The following is a 23,007-nucleotide window of genomic DNA, read 5'->3' on the forward strand; positions in this document are numbered from 1 at the left end:
TGTAATTTTTTTCAAAGAGTGATGCTTATTAAAGTCAAATGGAGTCCTGGCAAGACTCCAGAAAGCTGTGAAAATTTGACAGTAAAAGCACAACTTAAATGTATGAAGATTTGCATTCCAAAATCCCCAACCTTTATTCATGCTGTGTGACTCAAGGCTATCTTTAGTTACATAAATCTAACACTTTACTTACCTTTAAATGTTGGTGTTTCATTTTTTCCTCTTCTACTTTTAGACGTTTCTGTGTAATTTCTTCTTGCAGTTTTCTTTTGTCCTACAAATTAAGAATAGTGAAAATTCGTTTAGAGAAATTACTTGTTAATAAAATTATTATGTGTTGTTCAGTAGGGTGAAATCAATCCATGCAAATAAAGCCTTATTTTAAAGCTCATGTGGTGCTTAGTCAGTGCATAATTCTTTGCAGCAACAACTTGATCCTACACAGCTATGGTTTCCACTGCTCTTTCTCCAAAGTACATTTAAATGTGTTAATGACCACAAAGGAGGGATGATGCAAAATAAAAATAATTGGGAAGGGTAGGGGATGAAAACAGGAAGAAAGTACATTTGAGTACATTTGAGAATTGTACATGCAGGGTGAGACTAAAAATGGGTCCTGACCAAAATTCCTAAGGCAGCCCACACATTGTTTAGGAGAGGAAAGAGTCTGCACTGAGCAACTGTGCTACATCACTAAATGAAATGGGCTGTTGGTGAATGCAGCACTGAGTTTATGTATCTTGTGGCTAATAGCTGAAATAAACAGGAATAAACAAAGGTATAGAAATTTATTTCAGTAGTCAAATAATGGTAAAGATGAGAACAGAGAAATGTAAGATACTTCATATATGTTGTTGCTACCTCTCAATTAAAAAAAAAAAAAAAATTGCCTGTGCACAGGCTGTTTTCATGGCTGTGGATCTTTAGAAAAAAAATCTCGAGTGGTGTTGGTCTATCACTGTGCCACCTTAATCCTTTTTATATACAGATTAGAGAAAAAAGGAAATGGGTGAAAAATGTCTGAATGCTGGCAATACTTGAGCCTCTCCTGGTTTTGGATAGCGCTGTCACATGGGGTAACCTTGTGGCTCCTCTGTGTGCAGCCAAACACTGATTTAGTTCCTTGTGTCCTCAGCAGCCAGGGGGAAAGGAATCATGCCAAAGGAAAGTAATTTTAATAAGGTGTATTAATGGGCTATTCTCTTGCCATGTACCAATCAAAAAATATTTGTACTTGTTTCTTGATACGTTTTAGGGAAGTAAATGGAATCTTCTGTTGTCCTATGCAGTGATGTTTGTTGACTGGAAGCTAATCCCTCTTTCCTTTCAATTAGAACAGCTTGATTCTGTTAAAAAAGTGATAGCTTTTTTTTAAAGAGTCTGCTTTCAGAAAAGTATGGTTTGGGAAGGAGTTAACTTCTTTACAAACAGAGGAAGAACCGTGCCCTTTCAGCCCACCCGAGGAACCAGCTGTGTGTAAGGACTGGAGAAAGTCAGTAAGGAAATGCTGGACGTAAGGCTGGGAGTTGTTCTCCACCATTTCCTTAGGATCCGGGATTTGGGAACAGGAAGAGACGTGGTGTGCTTGGCTGAATCACTTCACTGTTACTGGAAATTAGAAATTAGCAGTGGGACCACAGGCTCTAAGAACACTTTGCTGAAGGATAGGAAGGCTGGCCAAGCACTGCTGGTACTATGCTGGGATTTAGCAGGTGAACATCAGAGTGTCACTGATCTCTTGCAGTCTGCTAAGTATAGTAATTATTTATAAACACTTTACAATTTTTCCTTGATGGTGTTTGTCTCCCTTTTTAATACTCCAAACAGAACAGGTGGGACTCTCTCTCAAAACAAATGCTATTTTCATCTGTGCAGTGGTTTTGTGTTTTGCCAATGCTCTTTAATACAATTAACAAAGTTACTGATTTAGGATCAGTACAATATGTAATTTTTCTTCTATTTCCCTTGTGAGAGACTTTATCCTAGAGCTGCTATTCTGGATTTTTCTTGGCCAGTCCTGATTTGGAAGACATAGTATCTGGTCTCTGATCTTCACACTTTTCCTTAGGAAATATTACTGATATCATGGTATAAATGGCTTGTAAATCATTAGATGAGCAGTGTGACAAGAGCTTGTGTTTACAGATTATAAAAATTCTTAAGGAAAACTCTCTTTGTCTTTACTAAAGTTCTGGATAAGATTCTTAGCCAGAGAATGAACTTTTACTTGGTTTATATGATTAAAAAATATTCTAAGTCAATTTGAATATTCTTTTTGTACCAGTTGAGGTGTAATAAGAGTTTGGGCAGTCTGAAATCAGTATTTGTACATAAACTACTGTGCAGAAAGAAATCTGAGTATAAAGGCATAAATTAGTGCATTCTAAACTAACTATATAATAAGGAACCTATTCAGTAAAGAAACTTTTGCCTGTTTTTTTTTAAGAGGTCTGTGTTTCTTTCATGTCCAATGCTTTTTCTCTGAAAGTTTTCTTCTTGTATCCTTTGGTGTTCTAGAATGTTTTAATTTCACTGGTTGGTATTAAATATCCATTATACAGTTATCCAGATTAAATAGGTTGAAATAGATTGTCTTTTATATGTCTAATCTATATATCTATATAGTTTAGTCTAATTCTAGAAGCTAAGAAATATGAGGAATCTTTTTGAACCTTGTGTGCAAAAATTACTTTAAAAACCTGTTAGAACACTTCCTGCAGTGTATTCTGCTGTGCTTTGTCTGCACATCATGTCTTGCTTTATGAAGCTTTGACTATACATCTAATGGAATGAATGTTTATTCCTGGATAGCCAAGGGAGCCATGATTCTATTAAACCTTGTGCTGTGCCCATGCAGATAATCATGTTGTTGTCCTTGAATCCTCTCTTACTGCTCTTTTCAATGTGAGCAGGATTTGCTTTTTATGAAGGAGCATCTTTGGCCATTCCTTTCTGTTGTGCATCAGTACAAGGTAAGACTTGGTGTTAATTTTCACTCCTACTGAAACATGTGGGACTCTTTCCTGGCTTTTGTACATAGAAATGAACTGTGTTCTGAACTGGATCTGTCTGAAAGAAAGGGAATTGCATCCATAGAGCGTGCCTTGTGAAATATCCTGTCTGCCAAGTCTATTAGTTTGTGTCAGTGTTCTACAGTGGTGCCAAAGATGGTGATCTTGGTCCCCTGGCAAATGCCACATACTGTCAAATTCCATGGAGCAGCTAATGTTTTAGCTAATGCATTTTTATTTTCATATAATTTTCCAGGTATTAAAACCCATTAAGCATCAAAAATATTAAAGCTTTCATATTTAAGGTATGAAAGTCTTGCTAACAAAATGGAGGCATTTGATTTTTTACTTTTTATGTTCTATATACACCAGCAGTAGGTGGTAGCTACATAACAAAGGAAAAAGTTTCCTTTCCAGAGCCATGGGAGCATCAAAATATTTAATAACAAAAACAATAAGAATGTTTTCCTTTTTTATTTGCTACATGGAGAAGATTTGAAAAAGACTTTGAAAACCCTACTGGCTCTGTGAGAGGCAGTTGCTGTCAAGGAGACAGGTATTTAACAACAGAAACCAATAAGGTTTAGTGCAGGTGCAGTTGTTGACTGCTCTGAGTGCCCCTTGCTATCCTCTGTTAGATCCTTTACAGCAAACATCTGGTAGGTAGCACTTGCAATTCCCAGGTATGTTCCTTGAGACAAACCTTCCCAGACCCACTGAGGAGCTTGCTATTGTAACTGCAGTGTGTTGTTTCCCTAGACAACTCATACTGCAGATTAAAGGCTGATAACTTCACCTTATTTAGGCTACCTCATTTCTGCAGTCAGAACACTCGGAGTGTTTCAATTAAATGCTCTGGACTGATGAAAGTAGAGAGCAAATAGCTCCTTGACACAGGAAGTGTAATAAATGAAGTCATAGGCAGAACCCAAATATGATTTTGCATTTCTTCTAATGCAAAATGCTGGAGGCTGCCCCAGTTTTTTAAAAAAATACTTCTCCAGTATTCATTTGGAAGCAAAGATGCACATGGAGGATGCCAACTTGAGTATGCTCACAGGAGCCTCATCAGACAAGCGTGCTGCCCTCTTCCTGCTCCTAGCTCCCAGGGAGCATAAAACGTTGCAAGGCCTGGCCTTCTCTGGAGTGCCCAAACAGTTGTTATCTTTTGAGCCCATACACTAGAGACAAAGTCCAGGTTATGACCCTGGTTCAAGCAACGTTGCAGTTAAACAAATAAATGTACTCTAAACCCTCTAAAACATTTCAAATTACCTTAGTGTGGGCTTGTGTCAGGTCTGAAGCAAATACAGTAAATGGTCCTGTTGGCTTTTATCAAGTGCCATAGTTAAAACTCAACTGAATTAAAACCTGGCCTATTAGTTTCCTGTAGATTTCCAGTTATGCCTTTTTAAATTTATTTTGATCCTGGTAAAGTATTTTTTAATTCTGCTCACCATTTATTCTGCTAGTAGTGTTTCACAACTAATCTATCATGTTAAGAATGTGACAAATACCTTTGTTTCCATTATTTGTGTTTAACTAAGAGAGTAAACGATCCTTCTGGAGGTTTCCTTTTATATCAGAGGGCCAAATTTTGTTTCAGTTTAAGCCTTTTGTACCTAAATAAGTTTCAATGGAGATCAAATCAGAGGAGAATTTGGATTCAGCCATTTTTTATAACATCAGGTTGCATTACTTCAAAAATAGTTTAGTTGTTCCTTTCACACACTAGAAATCATCACTCAGATTTTCTTTTAGAAGAGAAACTGAAAATGTTTTCCAATGTCCTCAGCATAAACTTCACTGAGTCCTTCCTCTGAAAACTGACAGGTAGGAATTTGCTTAATCTAAGCTTGTCCTTTTTTACTTTTCAGACAGCAATACTTATGACAGATCATCAATAACTCAGAAATTGTATTTAATTCCACAGTTCAAATGAAAAATCTTTACTCTCACATTGTGAAATGTGAAAATTGATTTGTTACAGAATTCTCTAGCTGCCTTTTGACCTTCAGGCAAACATTCAGTATGATAACAGTAATGTGTGTTTTAGACTGTCCAGTAGTGATTTTCACACACACTTTCACTACTTTGAATTTAATTTTAAAGTGCAATACAACCCATAATAAAGTCAGTACAGTCAACTTAGCTGTCTTAAAGCAGTATCTTATAAACTAGCACTATTAATAATTTCAAGCAGACATAAAGTCTTTTCTTTTTCTGTCCTGGGATAAATCATTATTCAGCAAACACACAGCAGCTCATTAATGATATTACTTCTAAGCCTTTTTTTAAAATAATGAATTATAACCATGAGCACTTACTGTTATGGCCTGGAATCTTTCCTTCAGCAATTCGGCTTCCTCCATTCTACAAATCAAAAACAGACAAGTAGTGAAGGCAAAGAGAATGAGACCATAAGCAAAAAGCCTCCTGGTGGGGCTACAAAAAAAAGCTGAGGTGATTTGATCCAATTCCAGAGCAGAAAGAGGCAGAATTTTTGACTTGTCAGAAGAGTCCCTGAACAGATGAGCAGATCAGTCCAGACAGATACATGTAATGAGGGTGTGGAGAAGAGGCAGACAAGGAGAGTGCTGGCATGAGTTGACTGACAAGTTGGAACAGTGGAGCACAAGCCCTTTTCCTTCAAGAGCTGCCAACTCTTTGTTTTAATGTGCTCGGTTAGCATGCCCCTGCTTCTTTAACTGTTAAATGCCCAAAACAGACTCTTACAGGACCACGGCTGAAGTAAACTTTTATAATGGTTCTATTTCTCTTTCCTCTTTTTCTATGCTTCTGGTGATATACAGATATTTAAAATTTATTAAGTTTATTTAAATGTATAAAGTTTATTATTTAAATTATTAATCTTATTTCACCCTTATATTTTAACCTGTTGTAATATTAGCCCTGTAGATGGCATGGAGTTTTTTTGAGATAGCAGTTTCAATTTAGTTTGGTAGATGAAATTTTCAGAAAAGCTATATTCATAGCTGGAAGAGTTTTAGAACTGCTAACCTAAAGTAAGATAAACTTTAAGCAGTCAGGTCTTTCATTAAATGTAAGTGTTAATCTGTGCAATTACTGGTCAGCTATCTGGGACTCAGGGGAAGCTTTGTCTAAGTAAGGATTTCAGGATCATCACTGCAGTGTTACCAAGATGAATCTAAAATGCTGGTGGCTCTCATGCTGGATTTTTATTCAGCTGACTTGCTGCAGGCTTCTGCTGAAAACAGCATTCTGTGCCTTAAGAGATGGTGCACATTTTGACCTTTCCCTTTACCTGAGTGAGAGTCAGCCACCCAAAATCAATCTAGGAAACTTGTAGAACAAGTGGAACTGCCTTAGTAAAATCCAGTTGTGGAAAAAATTCTAAGCAAATCAAACAGCATAAAGATGTAATGTGACTCTGGAATCCCTTTGTTACATTCAGTATCACGTAACTCAAGTCTTTGTAAGGACACCAGCAGAAGAGTCAGTCAGCAGGTTTGGGTTTTTACTGCTAATTCACTGACATGACTGAACTCAGCAGGATTTGGTGACGGGGTTCATTTTACATGTTGGTACAGTGACCTGAATCTTAGTGGCAAATCAAGCTTGTTATTAGCAAATTCTAAGATGCTTCAGAATTGAACACTTGATGGTGAAATTACAGCCTTATAATTCAATAGAAATCAATATTTAATTTCAATTTCCACCTTTCTAGTATGTCATCACTGTATACAAGAGCAGATTTTCCCCATCTGCAGCTGGGGATTAAGGGTCCATTAATGTTTTGTTTATACTCTGATCCACCCGGAGGTTTTGTTCCAACTTGCAAAGACCCCATTTTTTATTCTCCAGTGAAGATTTTGTTTCTATTTTTAAAATATTAATATATGCTTCATTTGGTCAGCAACTGAAGTTTTAAAAATTACCACATTAAAGCAAACTCAAAGTTCAAAGGCAAGTGTATTTAGGTGTATCAAGAGACAGATTACATGGGAATTTAAATGAGTTTGCTTTATGAATTTGAGAATAAATTCAGCCACCCTGTGAAAATAAATATATTGTTGCTGCAGAAGCCAATAGAGGGACAGTCTTTCTGTTTAAGCTTTCATAAGTTAGTATAGCCTAACTTACTAAACTTTGGGAAAAAAAACCAAACAAAACCAACTTATTTTACCTTTGTCTTCTGTGAAGTTCATCTTAAAGTGTGTATATGGACTTCAGAATGTTTAAAAATATTTAAAGCAGCAAGTGATTTCATCAGAAGTAAGGATGTCTGGTTTGGGCCAGAATCGGTACTCTGATATAAATGGGATCTACTCTCAATGGGTGGAGGAATTAGATTTATGTTTCAAGATCAAATTAAAATCAATGGGATTGCATTACTTTGAATTCTTATGATCTAAAATATTGTCCTAAATTTATCATTGAAAATTATTTAAGTGTTTTTAAAACTCCTACTTGTGGGAGTTAGTTACAGACTCAAAAGTATGTGACATGTATTCCCCTAATCTAAACCAGTGAATTGACGTAACCTGAAGAAGGTTTCTAGAATGTTGCTTCTGGTTTTAGGTGACCATTATTAAGAAAGTATTTAAAACCCACTTTAAATATTTTAAATTGTTTAAATCATATATATCCCTTAGCTAGGCAGGATTTGTTGTTCAGTCAATAGGTTGCTTTCCAGTTATCTTAATCCTATTCTGCATGGGATTTATGTGCAAGAGAAGAAATGGACCAGCTGTCATTTTGTCTGCCCCCTAAGCCTGCCTTACCAATAGGAGTATCCATGGAGTAAAGGTTAGAGCAGTGAATCTGAACAGCTGTGTTTCCAGTCCTCAGGATTCTTGGAACAAGGTTTCTCAGAACTTGCCTGCCAGAAACATATCCAGAGGAAACTACCTACCTATTCTGCAACTTTAAGAAAAAGTTTGTTTTTCTTTTGGTAGAATAGATTCTCTGAGTGAAGCAGAAAATGTTTTTGTATCATATAATTAGTCATACAGGTTGGATTTTTTGGCTTCACTTATTTCTTTGTTCGTTTCCTTTTTGTACTGTGTACCTAATTTAGGAATAATGATGAAAATCTATAGCACAAGGTGAAAGAGTTCCCTTATGAAGTCTTACAGAAAAGTGGATGGGAATGGAGAAGAATGCAACATCATGAACCAAAATCTAGAAGGACCACAGAAGCACTTTCACAGCTGAAAATGCAAGTTCTGTTGTTCATTTCTGGAGCAATGTCTGAGTCCTGGAGTGGTCTTCAGAACTGTAGTGGCTTTCCCTGGCCATGCTCTACATACAATATCAGCCTCACTTCTACTCTTGCTCATTGTACTGAGATTTCTTTTGAAACACGTAATTAACCTAAGGTACAGTGAGATATAGATTGTTGTAGTAGCAAACAATTGCCTCTGAGAAGAAACATAGCATTAAACGAAAGGAAAAAGAAGGTTTCACTTTTTCAAAAAGTGAGTTTGAAGTGAATGGAGTTGATTAGGTTGTTATCAGCTGAAAACATAGCCTATGCTTTCTGCAAAGAGTGTTCACCGAGTTCATCAATTCACATTTTGTTCATCTTAACTAGTTTTGCTTCCTGATGAGCTGCCTTTGGTAGTTGTGTTTGAAACACGAAAAGAGTGTTTTGGACTCAGTACAAAAGGGAATTCTATATTCTTACAGTGAGCAAATGTACTGCCTCTATGCATTTGTCTGCATGTAGCCTTGACTCTCTGACAGCAGGAACAGAGAGGAGATAAATTTCATTGAAGGTCTCTCAATAAAAGTGTTTACTGCAGCTGTCCTGTCAATTGACCCCAAAGTCTGTTATTGGGGATGCCTCAATTGATTGAGAGACAGTATCTTCTCCAGCTAGAACCATGATTTTGCATTTTACAGGTAGAAAATAAACCAACAAGAAATAGAAGTTTGAAAATCTAAATAAGGCTCATGTCCCACCATCAAATTATATATTTGAAAATATTAAAAAGTGTATATATTTCAGGATCTTAAAGGAAGTTCATAACAAAACATCTGCCAGCTCTCAGAGGGATTAAATTATGCTTTGAAGGCAAATTTTGGAGAAGTAATGCCCTACTAGCCAAGTCCTTTAACATAATGAATTTCTTGGGTTTTCTTGCTGAAGCAAAACAATATCCAGATATCTCAGATTTATACAATTTTTGAAGCTAAATTCCACCTCATTTACTTGTTAGAGTCGACACACACCCTGAATCTCTGGGAGGAAAAGCCTTGGACTATTATGTTTCAGTTGGTACAACTCCCTTCCTGTTGCTATTCATAACTATAAATATATTAATTCTTTAAACTCTAAGTAAAGAAAAAGCTGTTTGTCATCATCTTCAGGTTTTTTTAACACACTTATTTTTAAAATCATATTTTACAGTACATCTGCTGCTCAGACATCTTTCAATGCTGTGGAGAGGTTTTAGAATGCAGCACAGTCTCAGGTGTCTCTTCTGTGTTAGGAGTGTATCTTATGTGCACACTTGAACCTGGCCAAAAGTGCTATTGTGCTAAATATGGAACATCTTGCCCCTTTTTTCTAAAATTACTCAGTGAACTTTGTTGAAGTATATTGATTCTTTTTTAATCAGTTAACCATGTTTTGTGTAGCCTTCTTCATGTTCCCACACTTGTCAATTCTTAGTCTTATGTATTTTATGAACCTGTGGATGTCGGAGGCTTTCTAAAACACGCTGTTGTGTCTCATTTAAAAATCACACTTCAATGAATAGTTTAAATGTAATTACTGTGGTGATATCAAATGGGAGACTCGTAGTAGAATGTGTTCAGGTGCCCAGATGAATGATAGAACTGTGTTCATTTTGTGGTGGTTTGGTGGAGGGGGTGGAGGGGAGTCAGTTTGTTGGGGTTTGGTTTGTTTGCTTGTTTGTTTGTTTGTTTAAATGTAAACTGAAACAAACCCACAAAGAATCTGAAATACTCAGGATCGGTGCCTTAAACATGTGGAATGCATTGCTTGCAACCTAGCATTTTCCAACTGCTGCAGATATGTGCTTCTAAGAATAGGGCAGTTTTAAATCCTACCCAGCCAACTGTGTGCGGAATTTTTAGCAGGGCTCTGAGAACCAGCTTTAGTTATTCCATCATTTGGTTATGTTTTATTAAATGAAAACAAACACCCCATAACCAGGACCAAATCCTGGGGAAAATAACAAACCCCATACAGGTACTGTGCTGTCCATAGTAAGGAAATGACCCCTCATATTCTTCTGATTCTTATTTTCTGATGCTCTTGGGGAACACAAAGAGAACAGTCATGGTGTTTCGGTCTAAGAGACCTCAGTAAGATGGCAGAGCAAAGTTAGGGCCTTGCAGACATATTTTTGTGAACACTTAGTACCAGGTGTACCAGTGCCACTGTACCAAGTACTGCTGGTGAAAGCCTTAAAAGTGCAGATAATTTGTTCTAGAAGATGAGTTGAAGTAGGAATTCTTTCTGAGAGAACTCTTTCTGCAGCTGGAGCTGGGGAGGGTGTGGTGTAGAAGAGGCAGGGACAAGACTGGAGGTGGTGAAGCCATTCAGCAGCCTGGGTGGGTTACGTCAGCTGGTTCCCTTCTCCTGAGGCATGGGCAGAGCTCTCATGCTGCTCCTTTGAGAAGCTGCCTAACCAGTCTGTGCCTGTAGCACTGGAGCTCAGACCTTCTGCAAGACGAGATGAACGTTATCTGATAGCTCCCAGCAGAGCAAAGAGGAATTACTGCCTTCTTCTCCCACGCTTCCAGCCACATTTCCCTGTCACTTCCCTTCATCTGATTAATCTGTGAAGCAATTATATTTGCTAATCTGTCAGGAAAGTAATTAAAAAGAAAACTTGGAAACAAACCTAAACCCCCAAATCCATGAGTATCCACTGTGTCAGTGAGCTGAATAGGCTCAATAGGAGATGACAGGAACAGTAGCATTAGGGAATAAGAACTCTAATTCTGATGGGAAGACAAGCAGCAAGAGGAGAAAGATACAGGAAATGTGACTTTTGGCAGGAGAGAGATGAAATCAGCCACCTTGCAGGCCTCAGGCTTACCTTAACTGGGTGGTCCAGGGACCACGAGAGACCTCATGTTGACATGTGTGATAAGCATGTATGCTTAGCTATTTATCTGAAGCTTGAAACTGCTTTGAAAACATGATGACTTCAGACTCTGGCAATCCTTCCTGTGCTTCCAGATATTCAGTATCCTCCACTGTGGGTGGGCAAAAAATATCCCACGTACAATTTGTTTTGCATAAGCCTTCCCAAGTTAATGGAAAAAAAGCCAAATATGATAAGATTATACAAAACTTTATTGTTAGCAGAGGTAATAAGATTGTTTATGTCAGATGATGTGTGTTGCAAATACAGGCCTAGTTCCTTCAGTGAAGACCTGTTGTTTTTTGCTGAGGAGTTTATTTGGAAGCAGCGGCTGAGGAAAATCTCTCAGCTTGTGAGTCACTCAAACTGTTAATATCAGCTGTCCCCTGCTCGTTCCCAGTGCCAGGGAGGTCATCTCAATAACACAGGGCTCTGGCCGGCTGACGGCAGCTGTGTGAGTGCCAAGCGATGCAGCTCAAGCAGCTGAACCCGAGGAGTCGTCCGGATGCCTGTGACAGTGTGTCACCAACTCATATTTTTCAACAGATTCAAGTATTTCACTACTGCTTCTCACAGCACTGTATATTTACTTAACCCTTTACCTTTGAGTGGTGATTATTAACTGGGAGCAAAAAGCTTGGTATAATACAGTTTCCTTATCTTTCTTGTAAGATTTGTCTTGATTGTCAGGATTTCAGACCTGTTTCATAGCTACATTTTCTCATCAGAAAGATATTATTGTCCTTATTTTCACCTGAATCTGAAGTGGATCCTCTTACTGATATTCTACCATTTGCTTGGTATTCACTTAGGGTGAATTTTCATGAGAAGTTTGAACCCATATACTGGCTCTGTGGTGCTGACAGGAGGCATCCTGCTTCTGTCTATATATCCCATATTTCCACAGTTAACGTGGCTGTCTACTCATTGAATCTGCTAACTCGGCTGGCTGAGAACTAACCAAGCTAAAAGGTGGATATTGCTGTGCTGATGAGTCAGATCATTGCCCAGGGAAGGCTGGTGAGTGCCAATATGTGGTAAAGAGAGAGCATAGAAGGTGAAACTGTGGCTACTGGAAACTGCAAAGGAAAAGGGAAGAGGATGGGCAAGTAGGAAGAAAGGGAAAACAGTGGTAAACTGTTAGATAAACTGTTAAATGTAAATTTACCTTTACAGACTGTTTAACAGAGTGTGTGGAAACTTCCTGTTTTCCCTTCTCTTCCCCCTGGAGGCTAAATAGGCCTCTGAAACACTTTGGCAGATCAAAGGTTAATATTTTATTACCGTTCATGATTGCAAAGAACAATCTGCTTGTGTGAATGAATATTTGGGGGAATAGAAAAGCTATTTTCTAGTCATATCTTCTTAAGATGTGAATAGGCTCTTTACCCAGTGACTTAAGGAAAGCCAAGTTAATCTGCACTTGATGATACTGCTTCATTAGATATAATTTCTGAAGAGGGTCTTTGCAAATTTCTCTACAGCCTGGCAAGTAAGATCTGTAGTTGGTTCAGAGGGTCATTATGGTCTTTATAGGTTTCTCACTGTCCAAATGTTCTTGGAGAGTGATGGCCTGCAAAGGCTGGAATTAAATACTATTTTAATAATCTATTTTAACAAAATCTTTGAAAATTTGGAAATGCCATTGTGTATAGCCTATAGGTGAAATGACTGTTTGAAAAGGGTTTGATGCACTGTGTTAATCTGGAAAAGGGGCTTGTTAGGTAATGTCTCATTTGACTGAGTGTTGTAATAGCTTGCTGCCAAATGGATCTAGCTGTACTGTCAGACATACAGCTGATGCAGCTAGAAGACAGTAAGAAACCTGTTCTTGGGGTTTGAATTAGAAATTTAATCCACATTTCTTGCTTATAGTCACACTGAATTGGACACAATTAATGTTGGTGTTTGAAAGAAAAATCAGGAACACTCCAACCACTCTAGTTAGCACCTATCATCCTCTAATTTTGTTGGTCTGTTCTCTTATTTTGGCTAATGCAGCTCAGGATTGTAAGTAAGAGTTGTCATTTTGTGCTGCCCAGTGCTCGTATGACAAGTTTTATATTCTCAGTATCCAGTGGACTGTCATTAATGGGAGAAGAACCAAGACATGGGTAGCAGGCACAGCAGTCTGTCCTTTCAGTGAAGGAACACCATGTATCAGTGTAAGTAGTATCAATATCTACACTCCAAAAACAGTAGAAGTTAATAATGAATTTATTTATATGTGTATATTTTTTTCTGCTGAGATTCAGGAACATTCTTTATGCAAATACCCTTTCTCCAACTGTATGAAGTAATTGGTATGTTCATATGAATACTTGATTCTCTTAGGAGACAGCCACTTATACTAGCATTGCTTGGAATTTATACCATAAATCTGAGTAACTGTTGCAGTGGTTTGCTGTTGGTTTGCTTAATGCTGTAGCTCAGAAATGGAAGAGCTAAAGCTAGATGGATCAAAAACTTTAATAACACCAATTTAGACCTCCAGCTGGCAGAGGGAGGCACTTTGGAGGACCCTAATGATCTGTCTGAAGGAAATGGGACCCTTAAACACAGCTGAGGGGTCTTAGCTCTCTTTAGTTCTAAGAAATGTTCCACATCAATGTCATATTATTCTGAAGAGATTCATTTTACCAGCTTAAGTGCATGGAATGTATTTCATGATTGTCACAGTTTTACTTCATATGTGTCTTATTTAGACTACTTAGGCCTTTTAAAGAAATAGGCATATTTCTTATATACTCTTTTAGACTATCATTAATTTCATGATTCTGTAAATATTTCAATAAAATACAGGCCATGATTTCAAGTTTTAATTTTGAATCCTTGTTGTATCATGGTTGGTTAAAAAAATTAAATGAATTTGCATTTTTTAAGAGTATCCCTCTACCACCACAAATTGAACAACTTCTGCAAATAAGAGATTCCTTGGGAGATAGCAGTTCTTGGCAAAAGCAGTAAAGAATTTTTAGTAACCATTTGACTTCAGGGAACTTTGGGAACAAGTTCCTGTTACTGGGAGATCTGATCACTGGCTTTCTGCAGCTAACTGGAACAATTCCATAATACACGTGCATGAGTTCTCAAGAAGAAAACTACAGACTAGAAAGGGAGACATTTCTACAGGTTATGAGCACAACTCCTATCTATGATTAAGTTAGCTTCTCTACGTTCAGGTAGTGACTCCGGGACTTGATCTGAAAAACAGTTGTGTTGGGGGTTTGCAGAGCTGTGTGAGTGTCCTGTCCTGGCACTAATGGGGTTTTCCAGAGCTGATCTAACACTGATCTCTGTGCTGCCATATGCAAATTAGCAATTAGAATTGACAATGCTGGTAGTGCAATGGATCTCTTTGATGGCTCCCACTAGGGGCTTCAAAGTAACTCTTCTTCCAAGTCCTTATTCCTTTGACTGCAACCTTTTTTCTTAATTGCCTTACTATTATGATATCTTCAGCAGAACTGACTGCAATACCTCACGTCCTGGCTTGTACTTTCTCCAAACTGATAACGCCTCCTTTCCAAAAAACCTTGTGAGAGCCTCAACCCCTTCCACCTCCTCCTCCTACTGCAGCTAGACATTACCCTAATCCTCAGTCTTTCTCCTATCCTATATTAATCCCATAAACCCTGGGCAAATCTGCCTACCTCTGTCAGTATTTGCTGAAGAAGGTCCAGGGTGACAGCTCTCGGTGTGCACCGTCTGCACTGACCGGCTGCTGAAAACTGACCACAGCTTGAATCTCCCCATTTAATTGTCCCTAACAAGCAGTTATGAAATCCACTGAGCAGCTTTAAGTGCTCATAAGACATTCAGAAAGTGTTCCTTACATACTGGCCCTTTTGGTTTTGTTGTGTTATAAAGCTTGTAGTATAGGACTGTCTTCGAGTTAGTGAAATTTAAATGCCAGTTGTGAAAACAACATGAATAATACAAGAAGTGGTATATAGGTCACACTTTGAAAGAACATAAGCATGACTCAAGCAAGTGGGATTCTATTATGGTTACATAGAGATTTCAATCAGAAAAACATCCTGACTGTTGATTCTTCTTGTTTCTCTTGCAGAAAATTCTATAATTAACCTTTTCTTGAATGTACTGATTCACTTGTGATTTTTTAATTCCTGGAGGTAAAAGCTATCTGCAGTAGAGCTTGTCAAAAACATTTGGTATAAAAGGCTAGAAACTGAAACAAATCCTCCTGTGCTAAAATAGCATCTTGGAATTCTTTTTCTGTTCCATTTCCCCTCCCTTTTTAATGCTATTTCCATCCTGTCAATGAATTCTAAAATAGTTTGATTCTACAATCTATTTTCCTACATTATCATTTTAGTTGTATTTTTAAATCTAGTTTTGACTTTAATTTCCTTAGTTTTCCTGAATATTTGAGTTTTTAGCCAACAAACTTTTGCCTGATTTACAGGAACAATCCTAGATAATGAGAACAATTACTGATCTCTTTAATTTACAGTTTACCTCTATTATCTAGATACCCTCAGTTTCAGAAATGAAGGTGGGATAGGAATTAGTTTAATGCTTTGGTTTGTACAACTTTGATTATTTAATTATTTTGTCACTTAATCATTCAAAATAATTGGATCCTCCTGAGCAATGAAAAGATTTACGACAATTTACGAACCAGGTGCTCTCTCTTTCCATGTGTATGTGGGATGATTAATAAAGTTTCAGATCTGTCATGCATTCCAGAACAATAGGCTAACTTAGTAGTATGTCTGGGTTAATTTCAGCACTTCAGAAATTTACAGGGAGTCTCTGATGTCATCTGCCTCCAATCTACTTAATTACAAAACAGTTAGATTGCTAAATAAGGCTTTTGGGCTTTTTCCTTTCACACTCTGGTTCACAAGGCTCGTATCAATAACAAAGCTTTATGTAGAAATAGCTGAAGATTTCTATTTCCCTTTGGACTTCTTCATGAAGGGTCTTCCTCAGCAGTGTTTCAAATTTTTTCACTGACAATAATGCCTGCACATGGCAAATAGACCTTTGCTGTGATCCTCTGCAATTCAGAAATGACAAACTGCTCTGTATGTGCTTTGTAAGAAAGTGAGTCTTATTTCTTTTTGTTAAGGCTCACATGTGTAAAAATGCTATCAAAAGCAGGGCTGTGTGTTTAGGAAGGATGTAATTCCTCAGATTAAGGCATGCTCTGTCACCTCAAGGTTCCAAGGAGAACTTGGGAGTCATACTGAATCATCAGATGAATATTAGCTCTGAGAGCAAACCTGTAACTAGAAAGGCTAATATTGTGAAGAGTTTGAAAGTTCCTCTGATTTGGGAATGAGTACAACTGTTGGGGGGAATAAATTGTCCAATTTTGCTGGAAATATTTCAAGTGGGATACTGAAATCTGACCGGAATGTTATGAGAAGAATAATAGAAGAATTTAGAAAATATGTTTTGCAAAATGAGTGTAACTCATTAAATAGAAAGTTAATTGGTTCTTCAGGAAGACTTTAAGAGTTTCTTACTGGCAGAAATTTGACAGTGAAAGGCAAAATTATAACAAAATTCAGTAATTGGGTGTGTTGAAATTACTGCGTGTGAGAAGAGATTTTTAAGAGGGACAATAATTCCAGGGCAGTGACAAAAGCAAAATGATGAAGCCTATGACAAAACCTGAGAAATTTCTTAGCATGCTCAGGAAAGTGACTGATTAGATGATACAAAAATGGCCTTATCAAGGGCAATTTAAAAAGGTTTCTTATTGATATTTTTTCAGTTTCCTTTTGACTTTTAACATTTCCTGAAGAAATTCTTAAAAATTTTAACACTTCAGAGTTTACTATTTATCCTGGGTAGAAGGTTATTTGCCTTTCAGTATTATAGTATCATCTACAGTCCTACTGTACCAGTTACAGAATATATTTACAAGACACGTGACAGTTGCTGAATCCACTTTGTACATTTTAAGCAGTAAGCTTTTGTAATCCAGAACCTGACTGATTTTCAAATAGGGACTGAATTTCCCATTCTTTTTGGTGCCATGAATCAAGAAATGTGAGTGTAAAGATGGTGTCCTTTCACTGTTTTTTCATGAGCCAAGACAAATTGTGAATGAATCTGTGTAAGTCAGGAAAACCAGCCCTGCTTCTCTGTGTATTTCCTGCTTCCCATCTGACAGTTGGGGAGAATGGCACTTTCCTAGCTCCCAGAAAAGTGTGCCATTGCTGAATATGGACTCTTCCTTGCACAGCAATTTAGATGATGTTTGAATTTGGAATGTACCTAAAATGATAGTTGGTCATTTGATAAAATAAATGTTGGGAAAAAATCACTTTGAACAGCCTTTTCATTTATAGATGTCCATGCAAAATAACAATTGCAACCAACCACAGTAATAAAGAAATACTGCTAAAACTGTGCTACCAAAATTCAGGCCAGCCCAGCCCAGAAAAGAATGCAAGCAACTGCTTGATTTTTGTTGACAATGCTGGAACTCATAAGCAACAGCTCACCATGAAGTATAAGCTGCCTATGTTTCAAATCATGTCTCTGTTCTAATTTATTTCTGTTGCAATAGGCCTCTGTGAATTATTGGTCTCCAGAACTTTATCTTTTAACAAATTATTTTGGATGGCATGGACCCAGCAGCAGGCTAATGTACTAGAGTCATCATTAGCAAATGTGCTTTGCCCTTGTACAGTCTCCTATGCTAACCATTTTATGCCATTACCATCCTTTCTCAGGAGTAGCTGTCCTTGCTAAAAGCAGCCTGGCCCTGTCGGTTTGCCAAGGGGAGGTCCTGTCATGTGATTTAGTCCCTCTCAGAAAAGGTCTCTGTGTGTAGCTTGGCTGACTTCTCAGTTCATAGCATGCTGACACTGAGTGTAGCAGGCTGACTGTCTTCACAGAGGGCTATAGTGCAGCTGATCTTAGAGGTATTTTCCAACCCTTAATGATTCTATGATCCCATCTTACTGCCCTTTCTAAATCAGCAACCAGACTGACGTCATGCATCAACAGATGATGGTGCTTGGTTTGGTGATGAGGCATGCATATTACTAAGAAGTGTATCTAGGAATGTAAAATCCATAAATACAGACATTCTTCTTACGTGTGTATCTCTATAAATAACTGCTCCTTCACTCAGAGATCTGACCACTGGCAGAGTGCAGTCTGTGCAGTCTTTTACCACCAGTGTTGCATATTGTGGTCCAGTCATACTGGGTGTTTTACAAACATTTGGGCAGGCAGTGGTGCCAGTGGTGAGCTCATAAACTAAGAAAGTGAAAGGGGTCTTCATAAAAGTCTTGGCTTTGAATCTGTGATACCTTGTGTGTGCTACCTTTTTTGATGATGTTAGAGACCTTATCAATACCAGGTGAAGTGTGCTGCTAGAAAACATGTTTAATGTACTTTAAATAACATAACATCATTCAAAGTTTACTGTGACCAAAGCTCATGTGAAACTAGATGGAATTACTTAGCCTTCTACTCCCTTAACTTTAGCTGTAACTAGATAACTCCTTTTCTAACTCAGCTGTCTGTGTTTATTCTAGACAATAGCCTGGCTTGGGGTGTTCATGGTGTTTTTTCGCAACAGTACCTTCCAGTCTGGGATAGATGCAGAACATTTCACTACCTGAAAGGTTACAAAATTTAATGGGAAGGGTAGAACATAGTATGTCATGGTTCCAAACACACAAAATATGAGAGTAAACTGATGTTTCTGATGAATGATCATTGATAGTGGGACATTTCTCTGGGCTGTAGTACTCACAATGAGCAAGATGAGGGGAAAATTAACCCCCAAAGGAGTATTTCAGACCAGAAAAAGAAAAAATTAGGAAAGCATACAGGAAGCCCACTACTTGCTTTTGATTAATTTGGTTTAATTTTATTTTTGGTACAATTTCGTGTCAATGACTAACTCTGAGATGTACCTTAACACCTCTGGAAACATTCAAATAGATCATGCTTGAACTTCTGGGAGAAATCTAATTGTAATAAAACACATAAACCAGGGAAGAGATCATGAGGTTCAGAGATCATGATGAACACTAGGAAAAAAGTTAACTGATACATGAGAAAGTAAGTTGCTGAAGAAGCAGGTTTGTGTTCTATAGTTTGGCCTTTTGTCTGGCCTTCATCAGGTATATAATAACAAAGCTTGAAAGCTCTTTGATCAGCAGTTCAGCTCCCACACTGGGAATGAGGCAGGGCTTGCTCAGCTGATACCTCATTCTGACAAAGAAATTGAGTTACAGGAGGGACATAGATCAGGAGTTGGTGTGGCATCAGTAAAAACAGTAGTAAACTTCTACCAACGACTGTTTGCAGGAGAAGTAAGAGCATGGGAAGGTTAACCAACAACACATCTAGTATTACTTGTTCAGCTGCAGAGAAGGAAGCACTTTCAAAAAAGGAAACACAGAAACTGGCATTCCTCCTGGGATGAACCTGTAAGGCTTGTAGAGCTTGGCTGTCTGTGGTGGGTGGGGAGATTCTAGACATGTTCTGTCAGACCCTGGCATCTTCACTGCCTATGAAAGAGGGCTGTGTTTTGTTCTGACAGGTAAATATGAGATGACACAGTAGCTGTGTGGAAACAACACAGTGACACAATCATCAGATGCATGAAACTCATTGAGAGCAGAAAGACACTGCTTGAGATGGGATCTAATGTAAGAGAGAGTTGTTCTCTTTTGAAGTCCTGGTGTGATAATGGTTCTTTCTGAGGATACCAGCAATCCCCTTTGCTTTCTATACTGGATTAAACTAATGTTGCCAAGGAAATGTCTGTAGGTGCTTTACACCATGACTGTGAGACATGGGTACCAGCACACACTTCATAGTGACTGATTGTGATCCTGCCATCCTGCAGCATGGGGAAATGGTTATTAACAACTCAATGTGTCTAGGACTTTAATATATGGAACCTGAAATTTATGGAACCCCACTTTGTAGAGCCTGACCCTCTGTGTCTGTTCACCAGTTCACATCTAGTCTAAGTCCCCTAAAACTGATGTGAAACCTTCAAGTTGCTGTCAGCAATGCACAGAATCAGGTCTGAGCAGCTTTGGCGGGACTGTCAAGCAGCATGAGGTTCCAAAGAGCTTTAGTCCTCCACAAAGTTTGCTCCTGGGGTTTGGGGTGGTGGGGGGGAGTAGTTTAATTATTTGTAGAGATCAAATTTATTAAAGCAGGTTCTGGCTGTGCAATGCAATTTCTTTATAGCATCCACTGAGATATTGTAAGCTTGGGCTGATGGAGGGGCCAGCCAGAGGGTTTAGCACCTCATCTGTGATGAGGTAGTTAGCCAAAGGAACATTACTCTTGTGGTGCTCAAAATTGCCTGGAAAGCTAGAAGTCATTTTCAGTGGCATGCTTAAGGTAGGTAGGTTTTGGCTCATTCGTAGACCCCTGGGGGTAGTTTTCTAAAACAATGTTTCTTGTGAGTGTCTTTGTAAAGATGCATGCAAATACAAATACAATCTTTACTCCCCTAGCATTGACTTTGTAAGGAACATTATCATTGTCTGTTATTTTGAGAGATGTTGTAGAGTTGTGCTGGGAGTAATAACATGATTTAGCCTCTACTTGGAAGCCCTTGAAAAGCTCCATGTACATGGGAATTAATCTCTTCTTACTGCAGTTCTTACTTCAAGAAGGTAATTTCTGTGTACTCTGAACATCTTGAAAAGGAAGTGTTTATTTTGAAAAAAAGTTCTTGAACTTCAAGCAAAAATTCCACTTAGGGAATGGACTCTCTCCATCTTTATGCTCAGTTTTGCATGGATCACAATGCCAATGCCAAAACAGCGGTCATCTATTACTAGTTTAAGCATCTCTGAATTCTAATTCTTATGTAGAGTGATATGTTGATAGACAGAGTTTAGTGATGTTTCACTGTGCAAAACAATGTCTTGAAATACAAGGATTAATTAGAAAAAAGTCTCGTCTTGTTCTTACTTAGGAATTTGCTGACTCTCTGGACTCAATTGAGCAGTCCCAGGGCATGGTAATCTCTTCAATGCAGGAGCTGAGAAGGTAAAGAGCACCTAGAAATTAAGCATTTGTAGTTCAAAACATATAATTACAAATTCTGCCTGGGCAGATTCAAGTTCATGCTTGTTGCCTGGAGATAGAGAATATGGGAAATGGCAGCTAAGTATTAAGTCTATAGAGGACTGTATTTGCCCCCTGCCCAAATATAAAACAAACTGCATTGATGTGCTTCAGTACACTGAATTGCTCTGCAGCGCAATTGGGAATTTCTGCCAAAAAGCTCTTTTTGAACATAAATCTTTGATTTCTAGCAGCAGCAGCATTGAAAAATGACAGTCAAGACACACATCACTCTGGGTATTTTTCAGTCAGCTGGGAGCTCTACACTTGCTGTATGAGGGGGAAAGGGCATAAGATTACCCCGGCATTTCCTGAGCCTTTTGGATTTCATTTTTGGCTAATCAGACATTCCATAAAATCCAGGGCCAAATTCATTCTTTGGGTATCTTTGCAGTCAGAGGAGTTTTAATTTTACTAAGTCCCAATTTTCTGAGTATAAAGACTGCTGAATCTCACAAGAGAATCCCCCTTTGAGAGCTTATCTCTAATGGTTGCAGTGTTTAGTGTGGCTTTTCATTATTCATGATGAGTCATGCTGCTGCCTGTTCAAAAGCTGCATTTGCAAAGAAGTGGTTTTGCCTTTTCTCAGTTTTCAGTGAAACATGAAAAAAATCTCATGAAACAATTAAGAATCATGCCTAGGCCCATCAGTATGCTGTGGGAAAATGAGGAGATGGGTCAGCTAGGGTAAAAGGCATTTCTGTGACAATGTTTTGTTTCTGCCATTGCATTTAAAGGTCTCTTAATGCCCAAAAGACTTCATAGAGCTCCTTTTACTACTAGATTTCTGTCTCTTTACCTCATCCTCTCTGCTGTGTGTAAAAAAGTCATGGTAGCCTGGTGTCTTTGCAATCTTTCACCTCGGTTGCAGTCAAGGTCACTAGCAGGGAAAAATATTTTCTTCTCCTTTCCCCTAACTCTTAATGTAGGGACTTATTTTATCTGTATCTTAAGCTGATACAAAAATTAGTGGAACTTGTTTGCATAAATGTTTGTGTGATCCCACTAGGAAGAGCATAACCCATGCTCAGATTTTTTTCCACTAGCTGCTTTATACTCCTTGTGATGGCTTTTCTCTTGGAGGGTTGCATTTTCTGTACCTGATAATCCCCATGGTAGTTTTCCCCAATATCCCAGCTTTAGCACCACACTATAATGATTTCAACAGGACTGACTCACATCACTTGCAACCTAGAGCAAGTTACAAATACTTGGCAATAAATTCCAGTTTATGTAGCAGAAAAATACTTGCCTTCAAGTACCTGCTTTTGGGCAGCCATCACGGTGAAACTAACTGATGGGCAAGCCCAGGCTTGGAGAAAAATGTTTGTTAATTTTCCTACTTTATTCTCTCTCATGTAACATCTGCTGTATTTTCCAGTTTACTGTTTGCTCAGCTAGCACTGCCAATATTAGCTGTTTCCAGATGAATGGAAACTTTCTTCTGAATGAAGCAAGTTGCAATGCCATCTATTTGAAAATGGAAAACATCTGTAATCTTTACATACAAAGAAATTAGATCTTACCATAAATATAGAAACAAAGCACTGTTTGTGCCCAGACCTCAAATACATCTTTGAAATAGCTGTGAGCTGGAAAAATGTTTGATAATGTGAAGGAAGATGAGTGCTCTAAACATCTCATTATGAAATGCAAAACGTTATTATTTCATTTTGCTTTTGAGCTCTTTATTCCCACAGGATGGCCTTTAAAAAAAGGAAATGTGGCAAACAGGAAAAGAAGGCATTTAAGTATAAGCACAACTGTAGCCTGAATTGTTGGCTTGGTCT

At 38.1% G+C, this 23,007-nt stretch overlaps 2 protein-coding genes across 2 annotated transcripts in view; one reads left to right on the top strand and one right to left on the bottom strand.

Moving 5' to 3' along the window:
• The window catches only part of PALMD (palmdelphin), a 47,142-nt gene that overhangs the window by 19,275 nt on the left and 4,860 nt on the right, over positions 1-23,007 (bottom strand). Inside the window, exons 2-3 of the mRNA XM_069022609.1 lie at positions 5,339-5,384; positions 194-274 (exon numbers count right to left, since the gene is read on the bottom strand). Coding sequence (XP_068878710.1) covers positions 194-274; positions 5,339-5,384 — 127 coding nt within the window. The remainder of the gene's footprint in view (positions 1-193; positions 275-5,338; positions 5,385-23,007) is intronic.
• Positions 1,507-23,007, top strand: part of PLPPR5 (phospholipid phosphatase related 5) — a 218,906-nt gene continuing 197,405 nt past the window's right edge. The window contains exon 1 of the mRNA XM_069022612.1: positions 1,507-1,712. The gene's annotated coding sequence lies outside the window, so the exon portion shown is untranslated. The remainder of the gene's footprint in view (positions 1,713-23,007) is intronic.

The sequence above is a fragment of the Aphelocoma coerulescens genome, chromosome 8 (assembly GCF_041296385.1).
Source record: "Aphelocoma coerulescens isolate FSJ_1873_10779 chromosome 8, UR_Acoe_1.0, whole genome shotgun sequence".
Classification (NCBI taxonomy): Eukaryota; Metazoa; Chordata; class Aves; order Passeriformes; family Corvidae; genus Aphelocoma; species Aphelocoma coerulescens.